Source organism: Micromesistius poutassou (genome assembly GCF_964030765.1).
Source record: "Micromesistius poutassou genome assembly, chromosome: 13".
NCBI lineage: Eukaryota > Metazoa > Chordata > Actinopteri > Gadiformes > Gadidae > Micromesistius > Micromesistius poutassou.
The window spans coordinates 18,391,068-18,407,935 of NC_140283.1; the positions used below are offsets into that span (position 1 = coordinate 18,391,068).

General features: G+C 46.5%; 3 protein-coding genes across 3 annotated transcripts in view; 1 reads left to right on the forward strand and 2 right to left on the reverse strand.

The window, feature by feature from the left end:
- The window catches only part of LOC311357277 (cGMP-inhibited 3',5'-cyclic phosphodiesterase 3A-like), a gene marked incomplete at its 5' end in the record, with an annotated part of 34,767 nt that extends 26,733 nt beyond the window's left edge, over positions 1 to 8,034 (forward strand). The window contains 9 exon segments of the mRNA XM_084477179.1: positions 1,098 to 1,241; positions 1,766 to 1,877; positions 2,139 to 2,255; positions 3,428 to 3,627; positions 4,290 to 4,389; positions 4,392 to 4,492; positions 5,852 to 6,013; positions 6,523 to 6,814; positions 7,141 to 8,034. Of these exon segments, the coding sequence (XP_084333305.1) occupies positions 1,098 to 1,241; positions 1,766 to 1,877; positions 2,139 to 2,255; positions 3,428 to 3,627; positions 4,290 to 4,389; positions 4,392 to 4,492; positions 5,852 to 6,013; positions 6,523 to 6,814; positions 7,141 to 7,427 (1,515 nt within the window). The 3' untranslated portion in view covers positions 7,428 to 8,034.
- Positions 8,035 to 11,285: 3,251 nt separating this feature from the next.
- Positions 11,286 to 12,705, reverse strand: LOC311357146 (uncharacterized protein). The gene is made up of 3 exons (XM_084477035.1): positions 12,542 to 12,705; positions 12,224 to 12,275; positions 11,286 to 11,804 (listed from the first exon to the last, which is right to left on the reverse strand). The coding sequence occupies exons 1-3, from the start codon at positions 12,551 to 12,553 to the stop codon at positions 11,287 to 11,289; spliced, it is 582 nt and encodes a 193-aa protein (XP_084333161.1). The 5' UTR covers positions 12,554 to 12,705; the 3' UTR covers position 11,286.
- Positions 12,706 to 13,412: 707 nt separating this feature from the next.
- On the reverse strand, positions 13,413 to 16,612 carry LOC311357416 (uncharacterized protein). Its single transcript, XM_084477357.1, has 3 exons — positions 16,508 to 16,612; positions 16,192 to 16,243; positions 13,413 to 15,111 (listed from the first exon to the last, which is right to left on the reverse strand). Exons 1-3 carry the CDS (start codon positions 16,520 to 16,522, stop codon positions 14,588 to 14,590), a joined length of 591 nt encoding a protein of 196 aa, XP_084333483.1. The 5' UTR covers positions 16,523 to 16,612; the 3' UTR covers positions 13,413 to 14,587.
- Positions 16,613 to 16,868: the final 256 nt, after the last annotated feature.

Genomic DNA, 16,868 nt, shown 5'->3' on the forward strand with positions numbered 1-16,868 from the left:
CCAGTATCTATTAACTAACTAAAGTACTGAACAGTACAGAGTACCCTGACAGCCTCATAGGACCCGTCAGACACCCGGGTTCACGGCCCCTGTGCTAAAACCCGACAGCTCATTGATTGTCCATCCCAGCTGCCGTTACATTGCTCTTCTTGGGCAACACCAAGGTTTAAAGATGGATGCGCTGGGTAATCTCGAGTAAGAGGAATGAGGAATCGTTTTATTTGCGTTTCTCATTCTATTCGTGTTTCAAGTCCAAAACTGAACTCAAGTGAATACATTGCAGAGCCATCCACTATATCCAAAACCCGGGGTCACATTAAGGGTGAATCCTTTCATCAATGGCTTTTGTTTGGGGAATAGATAGAGGACACGGACTGGAGTTATGGCACATGGCCTACATGCCATACGTGCTATTTTACGTTAAAAACTAAGTAAAACCGCATTTCATTTGCATCCAAGACATAACACAACCCTACGCCCTGCCAATCCGTACAACCGTCCATATCATAACCATAACCATAAACCCAGGCATCACCCACTCAGACCGATGCTCCCAGCAGAGCTCAGGCATGAACAACCCACAGGCATCGATACCGTCGTCCAACACTAGTGGTAGTACCAGCTGGGTACCAACCCACAGGCATCGATACCGTCGTCCAACACTAGTGGTAGTACCACCAGCTGGGTACCAACCCACAGGCATCGATACCATCGTCCAACACTAGTGGTAGTACCAGCTGGGTACCAACCCACAGGCATTGATACCATCGTCCAACCACTAGTGTAGTACCAGCTGGTACCAACCCACAGGGCATCGATACCATCGTCCAACACTAGTGGTAGTACCAGCTGGGTACCAACCCACAGGCATCGATACCATCGTCCAACACTAGTGGTAGTAGTACCAGCTGGGCTTAGGGTTCATTCGTCTCTGGGCTTTACGGAACATGCTCCCAGGGACATGCGATTCAATCCACATAGAGGTGAGAAAAGACATTGGTGACACTCAGCATGCACCCCCCCCCCCCCCCCCCTCTCCCCCTCCCCCCTCCCCCTCCCCCCCCTCCCCCCTCCCCCTCCCCCCCCCCCCCCCCCCCCCACAGGACAAACCTATGCTGGCCCCCATGCCGCTGTTGATGGACGACCTGGAGCCCCTGATGAGCCAGCTGAACAACTGGAACTTCCCCATCTTCAGCCTGATGGAGAAGACCAATGGGAAGTGTGGACGAATCCTCAGTCAGGTGAGCCAGTCATCAGGCGGCCCATAGGTCGATTTCAGACCCGAAGGGGGAGGGGGTCGAGGCTCAAATGATCCCCACTGATTGGCTGGAGTATCGACGATGTTTACGTGCCGCTTGGGGATGTGATTTGTTTTATGAGGACGGTCATCTGTGTCCTATTGCTGATCTGACATCCGGCCTGTAGTTGATAAGGCGTTGACGGGGGTTATAGGGGACTCAGTGGGGGGGATCAACATTGTTCTTCATTTCAGACAGTAATTATTATAAAATGTAAAATCCATGATCGACCACAACTTGATAATTGGTAATTATTTGGTATTAGAGTCAAATCATACGGCAAACTTCTTTGAGCTCAGCTTTCTTTTTTCTTTTTATGGATTAGTGTTTGGACCACAAAGGAATTATAGTCATAATCATGATTGTCAACATTATGTTCACTTTCTTTGGAACTGAAATCAAATTTGAATGAAATCTAATGTAGTTGCTTAAGGGTCATTGTTCTAATGCATGTTTATGTTTGTTAGGTTGCTTATCGGCTTTTCGAAGACACCGGCTTATTCGCAACCTTTAAGATTCCGGTGCAAGAATTCATGAACTACTTCCATGCCCTTGAAAACGGCTACAGAGACATACCATGTAAGACCCGGCACGCACTCTCGTGGCATCCGACTTCACACGCAACAAACTCACAGCAGGTGTAATGTCAATGGACGACCACTAGAGGGCGGTACTACACAGCTTTCGTCTATTTCATTCACACAAGCGAATGAGACACTCCCGTGTGTCACACGTGATGACAATGAACCTATAAACCAAGAACACCCACAAGCAGCGCATCGGTGCCCCCTAGTGGACAACATGAGACTTTCTCATTTCTCTTCTCCCTAGTATGAATAGATCATAACAGAATCCATGCCACAGACGTGCTCCATGCCGTCTGGTACCTCACCACGCAGGCAGTACCCGGGCTGCCCAGCCTCATCAACCACGACCACGGCTCCACCAGTGACTCAGGTGGGTCACCTGGGGTGTGTGTGTGTGTGTGTGTGTGTGTGTGTGTGTTTCTGTTCTATTCTAACCCTGCTTTGGAAGGCAGGCTGTCTATTTGAATAGAATAATGTAAATAAGGAATAATAATGATGGCCAGCACAGGGTTTGTGTGTGTGTGTGTGTGTGTGTGTTTGCATGTGTATGCGTTTGCATATGGGCCTGCTTGGAAACACAAACAAACTCAATTTTTTTCAAAGTTTCTCAATTTGCGTTCTTGTCTGTACTTGTGTACTTGCGTTCTGATCAGTCGTAGCCCAAGTACTGTTCCAATTCAAAGTACGCATCAAGTCAAGTGCAGTCGTTAAAACCCGGAAGTGTTCTCGATGCGTTTTTAAACCGTTCCACCGAGGATGCATCGGAGGTGACTTGTGTGGACTTGGGACCGTTAAATATCCCAGGATGCATTTCGCATTCCCATGTTTTAAAATATTAGTATGTAAGCTATAATAATAGGCTATATATATAGGAACATTTTACATATATGAACAAAAATGTAGGCCTATTCATTCAAAATATTCACATACTATTTTAAAATGAAAGAGGCTGGGGTTTAGTTTTATATCATTTGTTTATATTGTTCAGTAGTATATGCCTACATGAGGCCGTAAAGCACAGTTAACAGAGCTGAGGTGGTGACGTCATCGAGTCCGCTGCTGTTCCAATTGCAGGTGCGTACTCGCGTCTCGGACGTCTGTACTTGGAAGTCCGGACTTGCCAAGTATGCACTGGTATTGAGAAACGGCCATCGAGTTGCACAAGTGTTTAGCGTTCCTCACCACATCCTCCCCTCTGACTCCCACCTCCTCCCCCGTCCTCCTCCCCTCCCCTCTCCTCCCTCCTCACACCCTCTCTCCTGCCCCCTCGCTCTCTCCCCTCTGACTCCCCCCACCTCCTCCCCCATCCTCCTCACCCCTCTCTCCTCCCCTCGCTCTCTCCCTCTGACTCCCCACCCCCGTCCTCCTCCCTCCCCCTCTCCACCCCCTCGCTCTCTCCCTCTGACTCCCCACCCGTCCTCCTCCCTCCCCTCTCTCCCCTCCTCCCTCCCCTCTAACTCCCCCCCACCTCCTCCCCCGTCCTCCTCCTCCTCCTCTCCCCTCTCCTCCTCCCCACTCCTCGCTCTCCCCCCCCTCCCCCAGACTCTGACAGCGGGATAACCCACAGCCACATGGGCTACCTGGTGTCCAAGACGTACACGGTGTCGGAGGACGGCTACGGCTGCCTGTCGGGTCTGATCCCGGCCCTGGAGCTCATGGCGCTGTACGTGGCCGCCGCCATGCACGACTACGACCACCCGGGGAGGACCAACGCCTTCCTGGTGGCCACCAGCGCGCCCCAGGTACACCAGATACACACACACGCGCCGCACACACACACACACGTACGCGCACACGCACATACATACGCACGCACGCACACACGTACGTACGTACGCACGCCGCACACGCACAGGGCCGGGTCGGTAGCATGGAGCGAACGGTTTACATGATGGACACACACACACACACACACACACACACACACACACACACACACACACACACATACACACACACACAAGGCCGTGTCGCTAACACAGAGCTACCGGTTTACATGAAGAACACACACACACACCCACACACACGCACACACGTACGCACGCACGCACGCACGCACGCACGCACGCACACACACACACACACAGGCCCGGGTCGCTAACAGAGGCTGGGTACCTAGCACGGAGCAAAAGCCTGACATGGTCTTCATGATCTTATGGAGTGGTTTCGCCTTTGTGTGTGTCCGTGTCCGTGTGTGTGTGTGTGCGTGTGTGTGTGTGTGTGTGTGTGTGTGTGTGTGTGTACACGTGCATTCGGTGCCTGTGCCTGTGCGTGTGTGTGTGTGAGTGCGTGTATGCGTTCGGTGCCTGTGCGTGCATGTGCGTGTGTGTGCCTGTGCGTGTGTGTGCGTGTGTGCGCGTGTGTGTGTGTGTGTGTGTGCGTGCGCCCCCCCCCCCCCCTCCAGGCGGTGCTCTACAACGACCGCTCGGTGCTGGAGAACCACCACGCGGCCTCCGCCTGGAACCTCTTCATGTCCCGCAGCGAGTACAACTTCCTGGCCAACCTCGACACGTGGAGTTCAAGCGCTTCCGCTTCCTGGTCATCGAGGCCATCCTGGCCACCGACCTCAAGAAGCACTTTGACTTCCTGGCGGAGTTCAACGCCAAGGTAGCGTTGTTGTTGTTGTTGTTGTTGTTGTTGTTGTTGTTGTTGTTGTTAGCTGTTCTGACCTTTCTTAAAGACGCAGTGCGCTTCTCAAGTTCAAGTTCAAGTTGTTTTATTCCAGTGCATCATGCAACACAACAGACAAAGCAGTCATAGCTGGCGATGACATCTTTGTATCCCGAGCTCTCCTTATCAATGCAAAAAAATAAAAAGAATAGTATAAAGAGATGAGAGTCAAAAGAATAACAAGATACAGAACAAAATAGTTTAAATATAACTAGAATATATAGAATATACAGTATATATATAAATATGTACGTACAGTAACATATATAAAGTGTCTCCGTCTCAGTCAGTATCTGTGTGAGTATCATTCCACTCAGGTCCTCAGGTATAAGGACACAATCACACTCTTACAAACCAGAAAAACTTCCCCTGCCCCCCCCCCCCCGCTTCCTCCAACCATAACAGATATTGTCACACAGCACAGTCACTCACGAAGAGATGACGCGTGGCGATGGCATTTCTAACAAATGACACTCAAATAATGACTCTTAATTCTCCCCTACGGCACGTTTAAGGATGGGTTATGGACTTTCAGTTCTTGGGGATTACAATTCACACTCTGGTTGGCCTACGTAATGAAATTTACGAAATTTTCTTCTGCATACCTTCACGGCCCATAAAACAGAAGATAAAGTTCAGGGTTCTGGTTAGGTGTGGGGCTGAACGAAGGGGAAATGTCCTGTGGCTTTCACGGAATGAAAGGTGTTATCATTACTGAAATACAGACAGCTCAAGTACAAATAATAAAGTCGTGACGGCCAACGCCGCTTTTCAGGAACTCTGCCTGCCGGTTTTTTCCATTGCAAGCATAAAATCTGCCAGTGGTATTATGACGCCCTAGCCTGTTTCGCCGTAGCGTCGGCAGATTACCGCCGTGCCCCCGGGGACAGAGGCACTGTTCCTTGTGGTTGCACATGCAGCTCCTCCACCACTTCTTGGAAGGCAAATGAGCTTTTCTTTGAAGTCAACGTCAAAGCTCTGCAGTGGCTCTGCTCTGCTCCGCTTCCTGGATTATTAGTTTCCAGATTTCATTACACTTCTTGTGTAATGAAACTGACAGAAATCTGACAGAAATCTTTCTGTCAGTTCGTTTCACTGCAGAAAATGCAAAGAAATCACGAGGATTATACATGTGTGTTACTGAATCCATAGTGGCTGTTCTATAAATACTCATGTCCACATGAGTATGTCACGTATGACGTAGTATGTCAGACGTTTCTAGGCCAACCCTCACAGCACCTTCTGTTCAGGATTTCAACAAAAGGCATAACCTATGCTTCCCTTTTGTTCCTCTAGGTGGGGGACCAACAATCAGCTGGTATTGACTGGTCCAACGAGAACGACCGGTTACTGGTGTGTCAGATGTGCATCAAACTGGCCGACATCAACGGGCCCCTGAAATGCAAGGACCTGCACCTCCAGTGGACTGAGGGCATCGTCAACGAGTTCTACGAACAGGTGTGTGTGTGTGTGTGTGTGTCTCAGATCCAAGTCCCCTGCAGAGGAGAATCCAGACCTCAAAGTCAAAGTGAAAGTCAGCTTTGATTATTGGCAATTCCAAAATAAGGGCAAGACAAATAGAGGAATCGAAATTGCGTTTGTCTCTGATCACCTGACACGTGTTCTGATAATAAATCTGCATGAGTCACTCGCTGTGTTTCAACACATGCCACTTCCTTTATTTTCTTCCTCACCACCCCCCCCCCGCCCCTCTCTGAAATGTGCAACATGAGGAACATTATGCGTTTGAGGTCCAGAGTTCTTGGGGGCAAATGGGAGGGGGTTTCAGAGTCCAGCGTTCATGGGGGGCAGAGGGGGGGGGGGTGGGGGGGAGAGAGGGGTGGTGAGGGGGGGGGGGGGGGGGGGAGTTCACGTACATAAACAGCATTGTCTGGGGGGCTTACCCTGACACGTAGCCCCCAGCGGGGGGCGAGTGAAGCTGACCTGTGGCACTGTGCTCTGGGCAGGGAGACGAGGAGTCCAGCCTGGGCCTTCCCACCAGCCCCTTCATGGACCGCTCGGCCCCGCAGCTGGCCAAGCTCCAGGAGTCCTTCATCACCCACATCGTGGGCCCGCTCTGCAACTCCTACGACTCGGCCTGCCTCATCCCCGGCCACTGGGTGGAGGCGGAGCTTGGGTGCGAGGGGGCGGAGCCGGCGGAGAACGAGGAAGAGGTGGAGGAGGAGGAGGAGGAGGTGGAGGAGGAGGAGGATGATGATACAGCTGAGGAGGACGGCTCCAGCGGCTCCGAGGCCTCACGTAAGGACACCGGCCTGTGGCCGACCTGTCGTAGCGTCGCTCCTATGCTTTGGCTCGGACCGTACCTTAGCTAGCAGCCTACCGGCCCTGTGGTTTGAATTGCAACTTGAAATCAGATTTCAACCAAGAGTGAATAATGATAACGTGTCTGTAGAGCTTGTTGAAAGTTGACTGTTAAAACGCAACTGTTCCATATGCCGAGGAGAAAAAAAAAAGCATTTCCAAACAGAATATAATCAGCCGTCATGAACCTGAGCACGCTCCAAATGTTTAGCAGCTCGTGTTTATCCTAAACCGTCCGTTTTGGACTTCTCTCTTGTTTCCAGAGAAAAGCGCTCAGAAGAAGAGGAGGAAAGTGTTCTGCCAGATCACCCAGCACCTGATGGAGAACCACGAGATGTGGAAGAAGGTGACCGCCGAGGAGACCCAGAAACAGGCCCAAGCCCAGGGGGCGGAGTCCGGGCGCCTCGGCAACGCGGCCGAGCCAATCCTGGCCATCCACGAAGAGGAGGAGGAGCCCGGGAGCAGCAAGGAGGAGCTTGTGGAGGGGGAGGAGCCAGAGGAGGCGCCAGAGGTGGGCGTGGGCGCGGAGGACGAAGACACACAACAATAGCCACAGTCGACACAGACAGACTCTTAAAGAACATTAAACGAAAAACACTTAAGGAGAAGCAACAGCAAAGAGACAACAGGGAGTATGGCATCCAAAAGGAAGAGAGAGAGAGAGAGAGAGAGAGAGAGAAAGTGGCATGTTGTTTCTCGTTTTTTTTTTAAAATGTTTTCTTTGTTTTCTTTTTCAAGAGACTCCTATTTTATTTGCCAGCACATCACTTTGGACACAACACTGTAGAATTTTGGGAAATGTGTGCCTATGAGGGAAATTAAACTCCAAAACAGGGTGGGGCGAAGCTGTGTTTTACACATTTTATCAGGACACACTCCGTATAAACTAACTTTGAAGGAGCTTTCCATTTTCAGTACGGAATCACAGATGTAATTTGGGATACTGACTCTTTTGCTAATATCAGGAGACGATGCTGACTGATGGCCTCAGACCTCCAAACATAGGACCGCAGAAATTTGCTGCCAATTTATACATTAAGGAACATTTTATGAGAGCAGTGGTCTGCAAACGTCACTCTCGGCTGTATTTCCATTGCAGAGTGGCTTTCTAACAACAGGCCACAATGAGGTCAACTTTCTATACGTGGATTACAAAGGGAACCGAAACCAACATTGACACATTTGAGGATTTTATCTTAGTACCCTTTCACTTCACAAATGAACCCCCTTCAACCATGACCACGGACGCTCAATTGACCCATTCCCTGAGGAATACGATTTGTACAAATCTCCAGGACTTTGCATTTAAAAATATGTATAATCTGATATAACAGTATCAAGTCATTTCACTTTACGTTGTACAAATATTTGGTCAAAATGTTTGTACAAGGTTGTGCATGTGTGTGTATGGTTGTGTGTGAGAGCGTGTGTCTATGTGCGTGTGTGTGTGTGTTTGTTTGAGGGGGGGGGGTGTCTTAGTGTGCACATAAACATTTAAACGCATTTTGTCCTCAAAAATGTCCATAGAAAAACCTCACGTGATCGACGCAGTCTCCGCCCACTATCAATAGAATGCACTAAAGTGATCCCGTCCGATCACCTCATCCCGGACCTTGCTTCCAATGCTGTTGTATAGAGCGTGTGATTGGCCAAATCAGTGGGCAAGATATGCACTTCCTTTTCAGCGGTCAGCAACAGCAGCAGCAGCAGCAGTCAGATACGACATAAATACAATGTACATGTGGTGTGCGGAAAGGGAAACGTATGGCAGGACATCAAGTGTAAAGATGCATCCACGGATGTCTTGATCATAGAACAACACAAGCCTTACTTACATGAAAGAACCCACTGAGCCCCCCGGTCAGTAAAAGAGGAGCCAGACATGCCCCCTGCCCCTCATCATTTATACGACGGTCAGCCAAGTCAGCTGATTGGCGACGGAAAACAGGATTTCTCTCAGATAATCCCCAATGTTCAATATGTGTCAGGATTACAATAATCACAGATTGAAGAACAGTCCACAGAGGCCCGTTGCAATGGGGTCGTGTGCATGTGTGAGTATGTGCACGTGTGTTCTCTTAATACAGCGTTTGTATTTACATCCTTCCAGGTGCTTCCCTATATAAAAAAAGAACGCTTTTTTGGAGCTATCCCGTGTTTCCTCTTTTCTATTTAGGAGTGGGCGGGCGGTCTGGGCGGTTGGGACGAGGGAGACTTTCGAAGGCTGTAATTGTTATTCACAGACGACCCCTTGGCATGTTTATTTTCCTACCCGTCCCTTGGATCTGCGCACTGTGTAGGCAGTGGCGCGTTAGTATTAGCGATCATCACAATGTATTGTGATAAGTGGAAGTGGTAGCCATTTTGATTTCAGTCACACCCATTCCACATCTATGCTTGCTTTTTTTTTTTTTTATGTTTTTGTTTTTATATAGTATTCATGTATGTTTTGATTAAATTTATTTGACTGCTGTTCATATTGACATGTATTATAATTCTATTGATGGGAACCAAACAAGCTTTACTATTCTGTAAACCTAAAAAATTAGACATGTATTTTTATATAGTTGACACATGGTTAAGTAATTGTTTCTTTTTGTTTTCCTCACTAGTATCTTGCACTTACCACATGTAGCAATACTTACACAAGGAAGAAATACTTATGTCCAAATATACAGTATTTGTTAAAATAAATGATTGATTTCCTTGCAGGTTGACGCTCCATTTTGTACAATATGTATGCTGTACAGTACAGAAATATTAAAACAAAAAAAATCTTTAGATATACATTATTTATTTTTACCATTTTGTAATTTAGACACTATACTGTAGCTTCTATATTGCCAGACTTACTGAAAGTGCCTATTGGTATTATGTATCATACAGTGAATATGTTTGAAGACCATTAGAAATTGTCACAAGCTGAACAATGTGGATGTTGTAATGTGAATACATTGAATTACAAGACTTTAATTTCTGTGGTATAAACCTGTTCTTGTGTTTCATTTACTACTCCAAACAATGACTAAATAGTAAATACTGTTATACCAGCAGTCATGTTATACTTATTTTCTGCTTTTAAAATGATTTATTAAGTAAAGTAACATCGATTGCATGTTGTATTTGTTCAAAGGTTCTGCAGTGTGGTATCTTCAATAGTTCAATAGTCTAGCCAGGTGTACTATGATACTAAATGAAACAGAAGCTAATAAGTGTTATGCGCTACACCTGCTGCCACACCTCAATCCTTCCTACCTTCTGAATGGCCTAAAGCTCTGTTGACTCAGAAAAACTGGACAGGAGATATGAAAGAAATATGAGAAGTGGGGTATTTTTTTTTTTTTTTTTGCCGAAAAACAATTTCCTTCAAAACTCCAAAATGGGACCACATCTTCCATAAAGTGTGCCAAAGATGGGCTGTGAGTTTGGAAGTGATTGAATAAACCTCACAGGAGATATTACGGTTTTTGTTCATTTTGAAACTGCAGCTGGACTTTGGGCTGTTAAACTTTGGGATTCAAACCCCAGCCCGTCTTCACTCAGGGGGTTCATACTGCGATACGTAGGTAGGTGAGATTTGTTCCCTCTCTCATATGACCATTTCAGACCAATCAAGGGATGATGAGGTTGAATATGATGACGATGATGAGTCAATTTTAAGTTTCTGCTCTTTGGGAACGAAGAGACTACCTTATGGTTCTCACAACAACATGATTATAATAATAATCATTTTGAGGAGAAACCTGAAACCTGCTTTCTGCTTTTTTCTATGAAGAGTAGAGTTAGCCTTGTGAAACCATCTCGATCGGTGTAGAAAGTAGTAAGTCTTTTCTGTACCAGGGGGACCGTTGCCCCAATGATAAACCAAACATTAATAACACTAAAGACAAAACCATCAGAGGTAAACACATACAGACTGTGAGTCCACTCTTAATCAAATATGTGACATGTAAACATTATTGACCATGCATATGTGTATGAAGTGTTCAGTGCTGCCACCCAATGAATATTTGGGAAAAGAAATTCTATTTTAACTATGCATGACTTTTAATACCATTACGTAGGTTTGGAAATTGTTCATTTTCTTGTTGGACTGCACGAAACACAATCATAGTGACCAGGCAGCATTTTTTAAGTTCCTCAGAACCTCACCTGAATCGTCCACTACAGGTGTGGCATTTACAGGTAAAGACTATCCCACGATAACAATGACATAGGTCAATCCATTGACCTTGAATGATACAATAAACAAAGATTAGTTGGTTATGAGATCGGTTTAATAAACAAAAATACCAATGGGAACACCAGTTATATAATTTTAAACCACAAAAGCAATGAAAGCAGAAAGAACATCAAACTAATCAAATAAAACGAGTTGATCCATGATTGCCACTGGCTGCCATTGGCTGCTAGAACACACACTGATCCACAGGCCCTTGATGGGGATTCCAACACCTGTACAGCTCCTGTAGAGCCCTGACATCCTCCAATGCATTATGGGCATTGTAGTTTTTCCCCAGGAAGTACAACACCAGATTCACTTGTGTATGGCCTAACCCTGGATAGAGCGCCCTACTGAGCAGTAAGGTGTCCAAGAAGCCGGCGCCCAGCTGCTGGAACTGCTCGGTGAGGGAACACCACAGTAGGGCCCTGTTCAGTATAGGTATGTCAAAGCGTCTGGCGTTGTGCGCGGCCAGCAGCACGGGCTGCTCCAAGGACCGCAGGAAGCCAAGGAAGGAGTTCAGGGCCTCGGTCAAGGAGACGGTGGGCACGGCTGCACCGTGCCGGAGGAGGGCGCCGTCTCGGACGCTGAAGCCCGTGATCTCCGTGGCCCCTCTTTCGATGGCGACCTGAGGCATCATGTACGCGTTGAAGGTGCGATCTCCGCTGATGGCCGCCAGCTGGATGATATCACAGCGCCTGGTGTCTGAGAGGACGACGCTGAAGTTAGCCCCAGATTCATTGCAGCCCCATTCATCTTGTTCCAGGGTGGGGGGAGATTACCGTAATATCAAGTGAGCTCAGAAACCCTTGTTCGCGATCAGAGGGGAGAGACGCGGTGAGAGACCCCTATGAAGGTATTATTGTAGCAAAAGTCTGCCTGTGTAGGCCTAACAGTAAATTTGAAGTCGTAAATATTTTTTCTACCATTGTAAACACAAAATAGGGGCTACGAGTTCACAAGTCCTTTGTTACAGGTGCACAAATCCTATCCTGTGCATCACAACTTCAAAGAGTCATGCACTTGACACTTTTGCTACAATCATACCTTCATACTATACTATAATATATCGATCTGAGCGGGCCATGGCCTGGTGAAAAGGTGTCCGTGTGCAGTAGGCCTACCCAATCCCGTGGTCTCCATGTCAAAGAAGACCAAAGTTCTACCACGAAACGTCTGCAAAGGGTGAGAAAGAGGCCAACGCAGGTCATTAACATCGGGGTAGAGTGCGAACGTAACCGATAGACGTTATTACATTGTACCTTATAACAATTCGACTGTGTAATCTAAATCATATATGGAAATCATTCAGCAAAAACCCAACTTTAGAAAGTCGGTAAACAACTGAGATAAAATTACACTTCAACTGTTATAATAAAGCCTACATAGGCCTACGCTTAACTATGTTCGTGTGTAAAATATAGGTAGGCCTATATACTTACTATGCACTGCATATCGGTAAATGGGCAGGAATTAGCTGATGAGATAGAAAAAAAAGGCAAATGTGTGGCGGAAGGCAATGCGACTGATTTTAAATGAATTGGAATAGTATTAGGTAGGCCCCCCGGGTGGCCAAACTGGCCATCAAGACGTTCGGGGGGTTTCCCGTTGGGCCGGACCACTTTTAAATGCATTTTGGGCCGCTTGGGTGGGGAAAAAATACTTTAACCATTATTTTATCTTCTCTCAAGTAGACGTTCTTCATTCATCTGACATTTCAGCCCCAGCATCGTAGTATATATATATAATATGGATTATACAATGTACGGTAGTTCACCCCTCCCAATTATTTGAGTTGTTTTGGTCCATGTTGCGTATTTTATTGAGCGTTAACAGAAGAGAAGTAGAGAGAACAGAAGCTGATTGTGGAGGGCAGGAAAAATCCTGGAGGAGGCAAAAAGGCCAGATTTTAAAAAAAAGAAGGGCACTGGAGGACGATGCCCCCAAATGTGCCAAAAATAAACGACCTGTTTACTTGAGGACAGACACAAGTTGCAGCCGGTAAAGAGACATGCAGAGCATGCAGACTGTGAGTCCACTCTTAATCAAATATGTGACATGTAAACATTATTGACCATGCATAAGTGTGAAGTGTTCAGTGCTGCTCCCCAAGGAAAATAAATTATATTTAACTATGCGTGACTTTTTAATACCGTTATGTAGGTTTATGCACGAAACATAATCATAGTGACCAGGCAGCATTTTTGAAGTTCCTCAGAACCTTACCTGAATCGTCCACTACAGGTGTGACTATCCCACAATAACAATGACATAGGTCAATCCATTGACCTTGAATGATAGAATAAACAAATATTAGTTGGTTATGAGATCGGTTTAATAGACAAAAATACCAATGGAAACACTGTGACACAGCCACATGATGTTATAAGTGTTCGAAAGAAATGGTACAGATTGTATGGAAAAAAAACAGTGCCCAGTTAACATAAAGTTTTAAATCCTTGCAAGGTTAAATAATGTTTTGGGTTACCTGTTAATTGGTTTTGTGTGTGTGTTTGCCGATGTGGAAAAGCCATAATAATGCCAGCGACATGTGATTTTTGCTGGGAGGACATGACAAAAAGGTTACTGGGACTTTAAGCTAGGTGACCTTAGGGGGCAAGGGGAGGAGTTACAGACAGGTACCAGGAAGCAGATGAACATTTGGGATGGCCCAGGGAGAAGGGTGGTGAGTTTAGGAATGGAGAGATCCTGAAATCTTAAAACCCCACCAAACTCCTGAGAAGGCCACGCTATACAGACAACAACGATGGAGTATATTTGTTTGAGCCTGCCTTACCGGTGAGATCCTTCCATTTTTTCTACAATGCATTGTTAGTGGACTACTTTTACGTGTTTTTTGGGGGAATACTTTTTGGTGGTTTTTTGGGCTTTGGACTTTCAGGGTTTGGGTGCTGGACTTTGGGAGACTTGGGGAAGGGTGAAGAAAGAAAAAAACGTATGGTGTATAAAAGCTGTGGACAATGTGATGTTACTGATACAATTATCAAAATCAATACAAAAGCTTTTGAGAAAACAGTTTGTTTATGGGGTATTTTCTTTGGAATATACTGGATGGCTGATGGGAATGTGATTTGATTGATGTTTTTTTGGAATAAGATGAGTTTACATATGTAACTGAAATATATTATGTAGTTTTCCGAACAAAAAGTGATAGTCTACCTGAAAGAGAAATCAGGGTGATTGTTACACCAGTTATATCATTTTAAACCACAAAAGCAATGAAAACAGCAAGAAAATCAAACTAATCAAATAAAACGAGTTGATCCATGATTGGCACATTAACATTGCCATTTTCGGTAAGTCGGTAACTCCTCCTTCGGTAACTCCTTATTGTACAGACAGCGATATATTGTTTCACTTTCTTATGACAAATGTACTTATTGTAAGTCGCTTTGGATAGAAGCGTCTGCTAAAAGCCCTAAATGTAAATGTAAGTCGACAAGCCGCTCGACTGCATGTCTTGGCCGCTAGAACACACACCGACGCAAAGGCCCTTGACCCACGGGACCCCAAGACCTGTACAGCTCCTGTAGAGCCCTGACGTCCTCCAATGCATTATGGGCATTGTAGTTTATCCCCAGGAAGTGCCGCACCAGATTCACCTGTGAGTAGCTATCTATCCCTGGATAGAGCGCCTTACTGAGCAGGAAGGTGTCCAAGAACCCGGAGCCCAGCCCCTGGAACCGCTGCATGAGGGAACACCCGAGCAGGGCCCTGGTGAGCACGGGTATGTCGAAGCGTCTGGCGTTGTGCGCGGCCAGCAGCACGGGCTGCTCCAAGGACCGCAGGAAGCCAAGGAAGGCGGTCAGGCCCTCGGTCAAGGAGACGGTGGGCACGGCGGCACCGTGCCGGAGGAGGGCGCCGTCGCGGACGCTGAAGCCCGTGACCTCGGCGGCCCCTCTGTCGATGGCGGTCTGGGGCATCGTGTACATGTCGAAGGTGCGGTCGCCGCTGACGGCCGCCAGCTGGATGATCTCACACCGCCAGATTTCTGAGAGGGGCGTGTGAGTGTGTGAGAGCAAGAGTGAGAGTCGGTACGTTTACATGCACAGCTTAATCCGATTAAAGCCATAGTTCGACTATGCTCCGCAATTGGACGACTGCAATTGTCGGCGTATACATGGCGGTGAGAAAATCGCTTCATTGGCAGAAGCGTGTCACGCCCCGGTACGATTGGTGGCGCTGTGCCCATTTCAACTAGTGGTAATAGAGCCACCGGCTGACCTCTTTACGTCACCAGCAACAACAAACTCAGGCGGCATTCGAGAAAGAGACAGCTGTCAGTTCACTTCGGGTCCATGTCATTTCTCAGACGCTCCATTGTTCCGACCTCTCGGTCGTATGCGGAGGAGTCCAGCCGGGGGAGTCTGCATACGACCGAGAGGTCGGAACAATGGAGTGTGTGTGTGAGAGAGACAATTAATGTGTTGGGTGTTGGTGCGTTAAATGGTAGAAGGATGAAAAGAGTGTGAACACATGTAATAGCTCTGTAGCTCTCTTCTCTAGCAGTTTGTCCGTTCTGGGCGACTGTAGAAACATTGTGGTACAACATGGCGGGCTCCGTGGAAGAGGACCCACACACTCACTACATACATATAAACGGCTCATTTAATGTTAAATACAACAATTCTTACTTTCATGGGATTATACACTAAATAAAACATACTGATAAAAAGTATATTCCACTTCTGCCAAATCCATACAACTAGATGTCACTTAATTCTACACACCAAACCTTTAATTTCTTCTACAAAATCAAAGATAGGCCTACTTATTGCCTGCTGCTGGGTTTTGTAAATAAGACAACACAAAAGCTTAATTACTGGTGGCACACTAGTAATTATCACGTAGGCCTAATCCAGTAATTAGATGGTTTTGACATTATTTAGACGTGGCTGGCGATTGGACAGATGTACACATATGCTGTTATGTGTGCATAACAGCATATGTGTCGATCTATCCAAAGCGAACTACTTGTCAATACACTCCCATGTATCGACAAGTAGTGGACCACAGCCTCGTAGGATCATGGATAAACATGTTATGAAAAGGTGTTGGTGTGGTAGCCTACCTAATCCCGTGGTCTCCAGGTCAAAGAAGACCACCGTTTTACCCTCAGACGTCTGGAGGGGGCGAGAGAGAGGGCATTGTTCGCAGGTGATTACAGCCGGGTGGAGTAGAACCATCTTTTTTAGACGTTATTACACTGTCTAATAACAATACAATCTAAATTCGTATTCGAAATCATGGATGGAAATGATTTAGCAAAGTTAGGAAATCTAACTTCCCAACTCAGTACACATTATTTGGAGCATGAAAACTTGACTTTTGCATTATATGTAACATTAACAACACTTGGATAGGATAGGTGGATAGATCTACATTACCGTGATGGACTGCATATCAAAATTGGCAGTGATCCCGCCTGAAGCTGTTACGATATAAAACCCGGAACGGAGGGCCGATCCTTTTCTAATGAAGGGATGGCTAGACTTTCATTTTTGTTAAACAGAAACCAATCGTGGATTTCTCGCAGTCTAGCGGTTGCGGTTCTGCGTGTAGGCGCACACATGACTTTGGTCGGAGCAGGTAGACGTTTCTCCACTGTTCGTTTGCATAGGCACGGCAGGCAGGTTCATGACTCCATGGTATTCATGAGCATGACGTAAGATAATACAAAAAATAGTTGGCTTTTGGATCTAGCATCCCACTTCGACTAAAACAGAATTAAAAAAATGTTAATACTCG